Source organism: Pseudopipra pipra, chromosome 5 (genome assembly GCF_036250125.1).
Source record: "Pseudopipra pipra isolate bDixPip1 chromosome 5, bDixPip1.hap1, whole genome shotgun sequence".
In the NCBI taxonomy this organism is placed as follows: Eukaryota; Metazoa; Chordata; class Aves; order Passeriformes; family Pipridae; genus Pseudopipra; species Pseudopipra pipra.
In genome coordinates, this window is record NC_087553.1 from 68,828,484 (window position 1) to 68,842,124 (window position 13,641).

At 47.3% G+C, this 13,641-nt stretch overlaps 1 protein-coding gene across 8 annotated transcripts in view; it reads left to right on the forward strand.

Annotated features, from left to right (window-relative positions):
• Positions 1–13,641, forward strand: part of FRMD4A (FERM domain containing 4A) — a 366,759-nt gene that overhangs the window by 255,689 nt on the left and 97,429 nt on the right. For all 8 annotated transcript variants that reach the window (XM_064656471.1, XM_064656470.1, XM_064656472.1 and 5 more), the window contains one exon: positions 11,284–11,378. In XM_064656471.1, the coding sequence (XP_064512541.1) occupies positions 11,284–11,378 (95 nt within the window). The remainder of the gene's footprint in view (positions 1–11,283; positions 11,379–13,641) is intronic.

Consider the following 13,641-nt stretch of genomic DNA (forward strand, 5'->3'; position numbering starts at 1 on the left):
CAGAACCAAAGCCATGTACACAAACCCTCTTAACTCCCCAGCATGTGCAATTTGCATCTTGAGCTGCTTCAGTTTGTATTAATTTAGCACCAATCTCCAGTTGGAGAGCTCCATCTAATCTGGCCTCTGTATCCATCACTGCTGCTTGTTACGTGCAAAGGAAGGTGAAAAATCCTCTGCAACTCCCAGTTCTATGATAAAACCATGAGATATGCTTAGTCTCACTAATATCTTTGCTTGCTTAAATTGATTACAGATAATGGCAGTGAAATCCATCTCCATTGCAGGGGCATCTTCCACACATTAAATAACTTTGTGTTGAAAAATGAGACTTTTTTGATTCTTTACAAGGATGAGGGAAAGAAGGCAGTTGCCTGGCTACCCAGGCTTCTTTCAGGCCACTTCTTTCAGGGCTGTAGGAGCATCATGCACTATGGCCCTCCTCAGGTTACTGATGCTGACAAAGCCAGTGCTGCTAAACCATAGAGATCCAAGTGCCAAATGCACCCAGTTCCAGTGATCTGGAGATCAGGTGAACTGGGAGATGCTTAAGCCACTGTGACCTCGAAAATCATGTTTTGCTGTGAAGCACAGATGCTTCCGTCTACTGCTTTTGTGAAACTGATGGTCTTCAACAAGGGCCAAATCCTCCTTCGTGTGGGCATCTTCCTTCTTCTCTGCTGATCTATCATCCTTAACTTTCTCATCTATACATACCTCCTAGAGGTTTCCTGCAGAAGGAGATGGGAAACTACCAAATAGATCATTAATAGGTTCAAGCCATTGAGAATGATTTGAAGGGCTAGTGAATCAATGGTTTGAACATATTAATGATCCATCATAGCTGTGAATGGGTTTTCTTCTGCTCTAAGGGAACTGAATTTACTTGAAAGTTGCTTGTTTGGGTCCACATAAATGAGTACCTTTTTTTGTTCGAGTTTTTCTGAGCTAGTGCCTCATAAGTTTTCTCTAAATTCCCCGAAAATTAAAAAAATCTCAGTTAAAACTCTCAAATTTGGGATGTATGTTCATCAAAACCATATTAGTCCATGGAATGCGACTCCTGACAATGCTATAAAACTTCTTATGGGGTTCAGAGGAGCCTCCTGAAAACACAGTACTTGGTGGAGTAAACACATAGTGAAGCAAGAAGCCAACCAGGCTTGTATTCAGGAGTGTCTTGTAAAGAGCAAACCAGATCTGGTGCTGTGTTAGGTTTTGGGTGAAAGATAACAGAGGAAGGATCTGTTTCCTCCAGCCATCTAAAACCAAATATAGAAAGTTTAAATAAAGAATACTAAAAAGTTGCATGCACAAATTGACTCAGGGCAACTTTTTGACTTGCTTCAGCGATGTTTTCATGGCTGATTAGATGAGCCAGCAGTGGCCTTGGCAGTGCTACAAAAGCAATTTTTACATCAGTCAGCATAAGGAATGCCACACTTTCCATCAAATTCCTCCAAAAAGATGCCTGCTTGCCTTTCCCATCTGGGTTTGCTTCTGTGGTTAGCCAGATTTTCTCAGTCAGTTCATGCTCCTGTCCACAATTCAGTTGGAAAGAACTCAAGGGTGGCTTGAGTCCTCTTATGAGGTTACTCTGCATGATCTCCTTTACTACCCAGAAAAATAATCCAGGGGGGAATGTCATGATTTTGACCACTTCCCTCTGGAAATCCTCTGCAGAAGGGACTCTGTGCATGCACAGATCAGCACTATGGCATACAGGAGGTACACTGGGAAACAGTGGACCTGGCACAGATGCTCCATGAACGGGATGTGCATCCAGCCAGCACATCCAGACTGCACAGCACAGAGATGCAGACTCTTGGGGGATCCCAGGAAGAAACAGTTTACAGTGTGCTGCTCCTGCTGGCACCCCATGTAGTCAGGGCAGACCAGGACATCAGTTTGAATGCCAGGCACAGCATCCTTGCCCACTCCCAAACCATCCAGGAGACAGAAGGATAGACTCTCATGGGGGATGTAGTGCTCTAAGCCACCAAATCTGCTTGTTCTTCAGGTCTATGAACAAAAAAATACATGATCAGAGACAGGGTCAGCACCAAAACTCAGCTCATCCTTCTCCCATCCTCAGCACATCATCCAGCTCTTTCAGCTGTATGTGGGGATGTCAGCTGCTCCCAGCAGAGACAGAGAAGAGATGGAGTAAGCAGAGGACTAAAGGAGGGAAGAGGGAAATGCTGAGGCTTTTGTCATTCATGAGCTCCATGACCACGGAGCAGATTTCCTGTCCCAGTACCAGTGGCAGCTGGCTGGTCTCTTTGGATGTAGTCACCTGAAAATTCTGTTGGAGTCACGGGATGCTACAAATGACAACAGAGAGGAATGGGGTCATTGGGCATCATCTGAATGGGGAAGGAGTGCAGCTGCCTCTACGTCAGGCAAGAAGGGAAGGAGGGATGCTGGAGACCCAAAAGTGTCTTTTTCATCCCACCAAGTGCTTCCCATTTTGGCTTTGACATGAATTTGCCATGCAGGCTTGGCTGGCTCATGCTCTCTGCTTTCTCTGACTGCAAAATTATTTAAGCAGATCCACATTGCTAATATGCAGGGGAATTAGAAAGTGTCAGCAATGGCTTCTGACTTAAGACATGGAGTGTCAGGTATAAGCTGAACCCAGAAATGCAGCTATCTGTGAATATTTCTGAGGCAACTTGTCAGTAGGGTGTTTCTAATCCTTTTACCAAGCAGATTCTTTTAAAAACTTGGGAATTTTTTTTGTCTGTTTCTCTCTGACCCTAATAAATCTTAATTCCCACAACTTGCGGGTGTTGACTTTCCAAGAAAAACGTCAATGGCACTCTGTCACCACCCTCCACGTTCCCGAGGCGGCTGCTGGAGGCAAGTTGTCTCATTTTCTTATGTAAATGAAGAAAAGAGATTTTTAGAGCCCACCACTGACTCTGGGAAGGAGGTGCTGCCTGTGCCAGCACGAGCAATGCTCCCACCGCCAGTTCCCAACACTGATCGAGTTCAGCTGTCCCATAATAAAAAAAAAGGCGCTCCCTCTCCAGGCATTTTGCATTTCCATGAATAATTTTTCACCCAACTACATCCCAGCCTGCTTTGATTATGTGGACTCCATATATTGACACAGTAGTGCAGAGTTGAGGAATGGATCTATCCCACAAGGGGAATTGCAACCCCTAAACCCCCAAGCCTTCAGCCTGAGCGGTTTTGTTCAATGTTATTATGCTGTATTCAGATGAGGTGATGGCTGAAAGGGCCATTATTTGGTATTTACATGGCATTACATGGAGCAACTTCGGATTTTTCTGTTCTTCAAAGTGTGTGAAATGGGTTAAACAATGGGATGACAGAGCTGTTGGCATAGCCAATTTGACAAGAAGAGAATTGTGACAGTTCGATGGCCCCTGGATGAGAGAATTCCGTGTTTCATGCATGAGGAAGCAGGGGCAGGAAGGAGTTGTAGTCCATGACTATCATGGGGCAATCCACTGCCTAACACATAGGGATATGAGAGTGCTGTTGGCCTTCAGCAGATAAGGCTGCTGGCCACTGAGTAACAATGAGAATACAAAGGGTCTGTACGGGCACCTTTACTGCCCTTATCACCATGGTGTTGGAGGATAGGATTGTGGCTGGGTTTAGTACATGATGTAATTCATTAAGGGCACCTGGAGTTTGCCCCATTATCAAATGCTAATAGTCAGTGGAAGGGAAGGACTGTGCATGAATCACTGTTTTGCACTTTTATTTCCTCCTGATTACACTGCCCAAGGCTGGAGACAAGTGAGGGCTGCTGCTGGCTGATGAAGAAGCCTTGTACCCTGTCTGGTAGGGCACAGCCAAGGGACAAATTGCTCTTCATTCGTGCAAACTGTTCCTTTTCCACCTCTCCTCTCCTGCTGATGGACTGGCCACACTGCCCACATCCCCCAGCCTACACTGCAACTCAATCCACCAAAGAGGCATTTTTAAAGCATTCAGCCTTTGAATGTCGAGCAAAATGTGACCAAATCAGTGTGACTTGAGAGGCTGGTTTGAACTACACACACTTCACAGTCTGTCCTGCAGAAACCAAACCTCCTCAGGCAATCACTGAACAGCACCTGCTGCATCTGTTCTCATAAATAAAATAGGCTGGGGTTTGCCTGGCTGGGCTGAAAGCCATGTGGCACAGCCCAGCTTGTGTTCTTAGGAATAAACTCCCTCTTTCCAATGTGACCAACCTTGGGACTGGGGCTGGGCTGGGCTATGCCCTGGTGGCTTTGACTTGGAAGGTACCAACAGGCCAGCCTCCACCAGCATGTGCTCACAGCTAAATACCAATGGTTTGAGCCCTGGATCCTGTGCCTGACCACAGCTGGGCTGTAGCACGACCTCAGTGCAGGCTGAGCAGCAGTCCTGCCAACAGCCTTTAGCACTGCAGCACTTGGCGTGGCAGTGTCTCATCTCTGTGTTCTCGTGATTTATCTCCCTGTAAGTCCCTCCAGCAAACAGACAGTGGATGGTAGTGGTCTTTTTACCCTCGTGAAATGAGGCACCACTCGGTGTGAGCCGGGTACCTGGTTCCCACAGCCCGACGTGTGTCCGTGCTGGATGGCTGCGGGCGGCACGCGCCTGTCCATATGTTGAAACTATGCATTTCCCAGGAACCTTCTGCCACAGAGAATTAGGGAAAAGCTATGACACGGGGGAAGGGAAATAGATGGGCTTGTTTGACAGTTAATAAAACAATGAAATATACTTTGTGTGTGCCTGAGCTTCTAGGGACGTACCAGCAGCCGCTAATACCATGTCATCTGTTTTTTATTCATGGCACTGCTGGACTGTGGGTAGATGATCTCTCTCATTTCTAGGCTTAATGAGAAGCTGTCACAGAGAAACATGCTTCTCTGCCAAAAGTGGGCAGTCTGTCTTTCCACTGGGGAAACACATGATTCCAGAGTTCTTTGGGCTGCTCAAATCCCAGTAACATTGTCTTTTAATTATATTGAATATTTAATACTAGAATGCTTGTGTTTCTGCTGTATTTTCCAATATGACTGACAGAAAAAGTCCATTCTGTCTCTGTCAGACAGAGAGGTGCTCGATCCCTCTGATCATCTTCGTGGCCCTCCTCTTCACCTGCTCCAACAGGTTCATGTCTTTCCTGTACTGAGGGCTTCAGAGCTGGATGCAGTACTACAGATGAGGTCTCACCAGAGCAGAGGAGAGGGGCAGAATCACCTCCCTTGACCTGCTGGCCATGATTCTTATGAAGCAGCCCAGCACATGGTTGGCTTTCTGGGCTGCAAGTGCACATAGCTGAATCATGCCCAGCTTTTCATCCACCAGTATCCCCAAGTCCTTCTCCACCAAGTTGCTTTTAATCCCTTCATTCCCCAGCCTGTATTGATACCAGGGGTTTCCCTCACTCAGGTGTAGGATCTTACACTTGACCCTGTTGAACCTCATGAGATTCCCATGGGCCCACTTCTCAAGCTTTCCAGGTCCCTCTGGATGACATCCCTTCCCTCCAGTGTGTCAACTGTACCACTCAGCTTGTTGTCAAGCTTCCCCCAGGCTTTAAGAGATTCTCCTCAGCAGCCCTCTTCCTCCTCCTCCCATCCTGTGGCCAAAATATAATGTATCAGTATCATCACTAAACTTGTGTGACAATGACTGTGACTGGTATTAGGAGGCACCAAAATGGGTTTTGCATGTCACCTTGTGTAGCAAATCCTTGCTGTGCATCACCTGCATCTCACTTCCTCCTTTTCCTCTCTCCAGCACCGGGAAGGTCTCCCATGAGCAGATCCCAGCCTGCTTCCCCAGTGGGCACATCAGCCCATGTTAGTGGGCTCATACTAATAAGAACTCATCCAATAAATGCATCAAAGAGCTGTGAAAGTCAGGGGCTTTTGCCATTGAATCAGTAGGAAGCATCCCTCATGCAGCCTCCCCTTACCAAGGCACTCTCAGGTTTGTCCTTCCCCTCCCTGCTTGCACTCAGTGCTTGCTGTGCTCTGCTGTTATTCAGGGAAGTTGCCATCATGTCTAATTGGGAAGAGACACCTATAGTGAGTACACCTTTATATAGTGTCTCTGTGCAGAAATGACTGGAGTGCATGGAAGAGAGACTCATCCCCTGTGGTTAATTTGCCAGTGCTGTGAGTGCTCCTTAAAATAGAGCCAAGGAGATACAGACAGAGCTTGGGCATTGTGTGCACTGAAGTTTTCCTGGTGTGGTTCTCTCTAGCACAGGTTGTGCCTTGCAGTGTAGGGTGTGGAGGGGGCTCTTTAAGCTATGGGGAAATGCAGGGAGACAAGCCTGGGAGAGTCAGCCAGTTGTGATCTCATATGGACCTTCTTGCACTGCCTTTGGTGCCTTTTCATAATCTTTCTTGGTGGCACATTCAAGGTACAGAGCTGCTACTGAGGTTCAGCTCTTCTCCTGCCACCTCCTGACACCACTAATAAAGCTCTTCCTTTCCTCTAAGTCATTATTTGAACAAACTTTGGCTGCTTTTGGGGGAGGGAGAGAGGGAATGAGTTCACTGTTTCCAGCCTGCAGGACCTGGGGTTGCAGAGGGCCCTGGCCATGCGCTCATTGTGCTCTTTGCTGCTGAGGCCTTGTGGATCCAGGACATAAGGCAGCATTTCAGACAAACCTCAGGCATGGCCCAGGCATCAGGGAATGGTGTCTGGGTCGTTCTGCTAATGAGGAGGCAGCCTCTAATGAGTCCAGCTCTGCTCTTCTGACTCTCTGAGAGGGAAGGGAGAAACCTCAGCATGTCCCCAAGTCAGGGTTGATTTCACAAAAGAGTTGTACCACTCTACAGAGGATCAGGAATCCACTGGACAGTGTTTTGGTGCCATCATGCCTGGCAAGTGGATCCAGTGACCCATTGTTGAGGTATTAGGTTTTGTGGAAGGTGTCATGGTTTCAAATCCAGAAAGTTCAATCTGCAAAGTGTTGCTCATTCCAGGCTGGAGTAGGAATTGGGAAGTACAGGTAGGGGCCCAGACTCATGAAAGCACTTGTCTTGCTGCCATGCAGAGAAGGCTCAGGGACAGGGTTTGGCTAATGAATGGCTGGTGTTTGTGCCAGAAACTCCACTATACAGCTCACCAGGAGCAGGATCTTCTCCCCCCGGGGCCAAAGCTCCATTGTGCTGGGACCACAACCAGGTCCCTGCTGTTTTCTCTAGTAACAATAACAGTTGATTTACAGTGCACTGTTCTTCACGGGCCTTTCTGCAAAGAGGGTCCTGTAGTGGGAAGGAGCAGCAGGGCATTCCCTGGCTGAATAATGCTGTTCTGTCAAACCCACCCCACAAGCAAAGCACGATCAGCTCTCACTGCTCCAGCTGGAGGATTTCTGCTGGTGTTCCCCATCCCAAGCTCAGGCCATCCAGCTGCAGCTCTTGACATGCTCCACAGTGCACGTTTTGTGATAGAGGTTACATGGAGGATTCCAGGAAGGAGATGAAAAGCAGCAGATGCAGAGGGGTCTCCACAGCTGCCTGGACAGCTCACAGGGCACCACAGTCCAGCTCTGCATCACTGAGGACACAGTTCAGTTTCTAGGCTGAATGCCACCTGTTACTCTAATTTATTCCTGTGAGATGCACAAGCTATCTTGCTGACCAGCCAGCTGTATTGAATGCAGAAGGTCCTGGTCCCACTTTCTATTGACTTCCCTGCTCTGAGAGACCAGGTCCCCATCTTCTTCAATGTGTCTGTGACGGAAGTTTTATTAACGCAAAACGAATATCCCTCCGGAAAATGAAGTCCAGAAATTAATAATGAATTAAAACAACTTGCCACAGGCATTGCTAATGAGCTCTTTGTCTGCGCAGCTCACATGAAAGGAGGTCATTGCTCAGCCATTCCCATCGAGAATGGCAAGAAGATTAACCGTTAACATCAAGCGCGAGGGGCTCTCCTGGGACACCGGGACAGCTGCTGCTCAGCTTGTGCCTGGCTGGGTTTTCCTGCCTTATCCCTGCTGTGCAAGTTTGTCTTGAGGAGTATTTACTACCTGGAGAAGACCCCTTCCTTCTCTCCCCTCCAAAGACTCAGGTTGCCTGTCTGTGTTGGGAGGACACAGGAGTCATCCCAAGGGAAAGGACAATAACCTTGCAGAGCTTAAGGGTAGAGAGGAAAGTAATCTTGAAGGGGACTAGCAGGGCTTAACTTCACTGCTTCATAAGCCTCTTCAGGGACTCTGGTCCAGTAACTAACTTGGCACTGCTCCAGTGCTGGGTCTGCATCTATTGTTCTTTCCCCTTATCTTGCAAGGCAAAGGGTTATCCTGCCTTATCTGCTGCCACAGGCTTTGGAGGAGGCCCTACAGCAAGGGCACTGGAAATAGTGTCTCTGCCAATCCCCAGGGGCAGGAGTGGGGCTGTGCTGGGAGAGTAGCATTCACTACTGGTCATTAGAGAAGGGAAAGCTGTCACACCAAGCTGACCATCTCTCCACAGCTTTTTCATCATCCAGGTCTCACTCAGCAGAAATAAGGAAGCAGCACATCGCATTTACCCGTCTTGTCTGGGAAGGGTGGCTGAAGGCAGGTACCTTTGGGTACTGCTCCCCACTGGATAGCTGGGGCTGGATGCAGTCGTGCGTGAGGCAAGGGATGCTGGGCATCACTTCTCCATGAGGTGGCTGAACAGCAGAAGGGGATTTTACCCCTTGACAGTGTCCCCTGTGGCATTGCTGGCTGACTGGAGCAGAGGGACCCATCACTCCCCCATGTCCACGGGAAGCCTGTTGCACATCAGCTTATTATTGCTCTGTTCTGCTTTTCTGTGAAATATGAAAGCTCAACCTATTCCTTCCAAGTGCTCAAGCCAGGCTTGGGAAAATGCTATTATGTTTGAGTCATGCTGTTTCACCACCCTTCTCCACCCCTGCCCTCTCAGGTGGGACACTGATGGCTCACTCCCTTGCTTGGCAGCACAATTGCTCGTTTATCAAATAACTGAGTCATCCCAGAGCACTGGGTGCCAGGCAGTGACAGCCATGCAGCACTGCACCTGCAATGCCCTCAGACATGGATTCGCCTCCACCAACTGCCCCCACTTTGGCCTTGGCCATGGAGGAGTCAGACCTGCCATGCATTCCCATCCATCCTCTTGCGGTAGTGCTGGCTTGGGAAGAAATCCCTTTCTGGTGCAGAGAGAATTCGGCCCAACCAGGAGAGAAAGTAGCAGGGAGACATGGACACGAGTGGGGGGAAAGCACAGCTTCAAACTACACACTGACAGGCTCAAACCCCTCTTCCTCTATGTCCTTTATAAGTTTTTGCATGTTTGTCTGTTGTTAAGCTGAAAACTCATCCTACACCCCACAGTAACCTGCCTCCTGCACTGAGCCTGTGTATCTCTGAATCCACCCAGCAGTCTTACCATCCTCTTTGCCACAGTATTTTTGTATATCGTAAGTCAAACTGTAGTTTGTTCTTCAAATGCTCTGGCAAAGAGAAGTTCATCTTACAGGAGACAGGGCTGCTGCAAATGTCCCTCTCACCCAGCACAATGCCAGGAGAGAAGTATCTGAGGAGTCTCCAGAAAGTCTGGTGTAGCTGGTGTGCTCTTTGATTGGGTCCCTGAAGGGACTTAAGGGGACAGGGGATCTGACCATGACCTCATGCCTGGTCTGCTCATCTCTGAGCACTATGTGGGAGCTGATTCAGGAGTGAAAGTCAATGCAGCTGGCAGTAAAGTCATAGCAGAAACTCCAACAGTTGCGCCCGAGAAGTCTGACTTGGGAATTCAAATTAGGCTGGTTGCATCCCACCTATTTGTTATCTGCCAGCCTGTTCCTCCTACACAGCAACTTCTTTTGTATCCAGAGGCTTCTTTAAGTCAGTGCTGCATTTAGGCACAGCTGTTGCTTCTTTCTTTGCTGGAATGACCTAGAGACCCCCTGTGCATCGGATGCCCCAAAGGGGCAGTTCAGACATTGCTGTAACTGCACTAGAAGAGAGCAGGGAGATGGGTGGGTGCAGAATGGTGTGACACTCATATGAATGCCAGGGAAGTACACAGGGAAAGTCTCAGCTATGTCAGATACTATGATAGTGCTGGGTTTAGGAACATTTCCAGAGGTTGAGAGTTTTATGAGTCTGTTCGGGCATTAAAGTACAAATCAGGGCTTTTTCAATACAAGCTGTGTTTGTGTTTACAGGACAGGGCAGTCGATTAGGACAGCAGGGTTATCAGGTCCTCGACACTCATTTTCTGCACAGCATCATCATTTCACCTCCATTTAACAACAGGTTCATGTCTGGGGTAACTGACTCAGCTGCCTGGCAGACTGGTTGGGTCAGTCAAGCCTGCAGACAGTTTTATTTTCCCTGAGGCTTGCAGCACAGAGATTTGTAGACCAAATCCTTATAAGCAGTCACCAGGGAACATTGTTGGGATCTCTGACCCCGGCTGTGCCAGTGCTGCTGTAACCATTGCAGCTCTGGGATCTGGAGCTATTGCAGGCTGCAGCCACCTGGATCCTTTGAACCCCTGTTTCTGACCAGTGACAGTCAGGACAAGAGCTGTGTTATGGCCAAGGCTTCAGAAGTCTGGTCAGAAACACAGGAGTTCAGCAGAGCTGGGGAAAATTCATAGAGGCAGAAGGACACTTTGGAATTAAAAGACAAATAAGATTTTGCAGAAAAGGTAGTAATGCACCATCCTCTGTTTCTCTTAGCTTGGCTTTTATGCTCTTACAAATGGTATTTTGAACATGTGTGCTACTTTCCTGTCTTTCTTTCCAAGTGCCTAAATTTGAGGATATATCCTTATCTCTATATGACAAGCAATAGTGAATGGGAAACTATTTTGTTCTGTCATTTACTTCTCATTTGCTCCTGTCACATCCTATCTTTTGGCACTATGTATTTTGTTAGTGTTATGAGCATATATCCATGCTGTGTGTGAGAGAGTGGGTGTCTGAAATGTGTTTGCAAAGGTCCTTGATAAAAAGCTTTAACAACTAAAATTATCAAGAGAGGCAGGAGGGAGCTGGTCCTGGTAGATCCGAGCACTGGCAGGCAGCAAGTCATCTGTCTGCAGGAACATTAAGCACTGAATAGGTCAGAATTGCCAGGTTTTTATTATTTACCTGGGAGGGAAACTACTGCTCATTTCAAGGGGCTAATGTTCCTTGCAGATTTACCTTGAACACCAGAGAGAACATAAAATCAGCAGCTGTGGAGTGTCTTCAAGGATAGTGTTTTCCTCCAGAAGCACAGTGCAGTTCTATCCAAGTTCTCCTCATTAATCACTTTTTTTCATTCTTGTTTTCCAGCCAAAGCTTTTGGCCAAGGAGTTGCTTGACTTGGTGGCATCTCATTTCAACCTGAAGGAGAAGGAGTACTTTGGAATTGCATTCACAGATGAAACGTAAGTGTGAGAAATCAAAGACCTAAGAGGCAACTCTTAGATATCAGAAAATCTTGTTGGGTTTGTCCTAAGCAAAACAACCAGCATAGAAACACTGTGCAACCCAAGGTCCTAGACCAAGGTCTAGGAGGGCATGGACCTCACATCAAAGTCTGTCCTGTGCTGCCCCTTCCTCGGAGGGCTAGAGGCCTCTCATGGCAAGTTAAGTATGGCTGGAGGTGAACAGAGGCAGTAACAATCCCTTCCTAACCCCATGTTCAAAGAGTTGGAGTCATTTGCCACTGTTAAAAGGTTACCTTAAGCTCTCATGGATCTAAGATCCACTCACTAGTTCATTACCAGATTGGTGGTTCAATCAGTGTTAATCAGTCTATTCACTCAAGCAGGCTTAAAAGTGGTGCTGTATTATTTCAAGGAAAGAAAAAAAAGAAACCCAACCTCACAAAATTACTCTACTATTTCTGATGGTTTAGATCCCAGATTTGAGTTTCTTAAAAATAAAAAGAAAGAAGGAAGTGTGGGAAAGGAAGGAATTGCCAAATTTAGCATGAATTAAAAGCATTTTTAAATATAAAATTTCCATCATGGAAAGGATTTGACCTCACCAGGAATCATACAACAGCCTTATGGCTGAACTAAACCAAAGGATGGGACACTGACACTGCAGTCACCTCAATGTTGGTTGTTTGCCTAGAACAACAGCTCCCAGAGTCCTCGAATTACCACAAAATTTGAGGGTTTGTCTCAAGACAGGCCACGTCTACCCCCTGATTAAATGGCAAGAATAAAATTAGCACTGGAGAAGCATTAAGGTCTGCCAAAGTCTGTGATTAGTCCTAGGCTGTGACCCCTCAGTGCTACTGCACAATCCCCGCTACATTTTTCCATCTGTCTGTTTTCTCTCAGGATTTACACTGTCCTTTGCATATGGACTATGTCTTGTATGCACACCCACCTACTCCACCTCGGTGTGCAATGGGTTTTCTCTTCGTATATGAATCAGGAAGATTCATATTCAGGAAGTATCATTTTAAAAACCCGAGATTTTCAAGCCAGTGCTGTGCCTCCGGAACAGCTGAGTCAGCAGTATTGCTGTCGTGAGCCAGTTCCGCTCTCCTGCTGAAGTAGCAGGGAGATGTAAATCATCTGCTGGAATAATGATTCGGGATCGGGTAATCAGAGGCTGCTGGATAATTACACAAACATATCCTCATTCATCTCAGCAGTAAGCACCCCTCTAAAGTCAATTCCTTTGGCAAGTGCCTGCCTTGGACAGCCTGAGGCCATCTCAGGACACAGTCCCCAGGATGGAGGAACACTCAGCATCAGGCACGTGCAGACACAGTACCTGAATCCCAGAATCCATCCCAACTCACTGACATGAGCAACTCAGCCCTGTAGGAGATCTCCAACCCAACACAAATTAATGAGACTGATCCTCCAAGGAGGAACAGCAGGAGGCACTGACCATTTATACAGCAGCAGGAGCAAAATTGCTCTTACCACAGTCTTATTCTGTGTTGGAGAGAGCAAGTTACTCAGTGGGTGCTGCCGGAGGGGTGCAGGAAAACCACCAGAGAAGCCAAAGCACACTATGAGGTGAAAACGTTCCCTTAACAGTCCTGACAGCACAGGTGAGAAACGAGACACGTCAGAGTGTAACCAGAGAGCAGCTGAGCAAGCCCCAGCTCTCAGTTGAGCTGTGAGGGCACAGGGCTCCCCTGGGAGTGCAAGGGAAGCTAATGAGGAGGTGTCAATTAGAGAGAGCCCAGGCTTCCCTGGGGCCTCCAGGTTTAACACCAAATGGTGTGAGCAAAGATATGAGTTAGTGATGGGAGGAAGTGCAAGTATCTGATAGAGGCTATTGAGGCAGAGCTCAAAGATACACAATGGATGCAGATGGATGTGCTCTGCCCTGGCAGGATTTCAAAGGGTTAGGTGATGGCATCCACTCTCTTGGTCACCTTCAGACCTGTAGTCAAGACGAAGCAGGGTACATTTTAGGAGATCCTCATCCAGCCCACAGGAAAGTTTTGGGGACACCCTCATTAAATCAAGAAAATGCAACTCAGAAACAAGCCAGTAAGTCCAAACTGATCTGAAGCTGGTCTGCAGTCCTTCTTCTGTCCCACTGTGACTGACATTTGCACTGAGGCTTCTTCAGTGCTGTGAAAATAACCTTGACAAAAGTATTTCTTCTTCAGTTGTAAAATGCTTTGAATAGAGTTGTCACAAACAGCAATTGTTTTATTTGACTGAACAT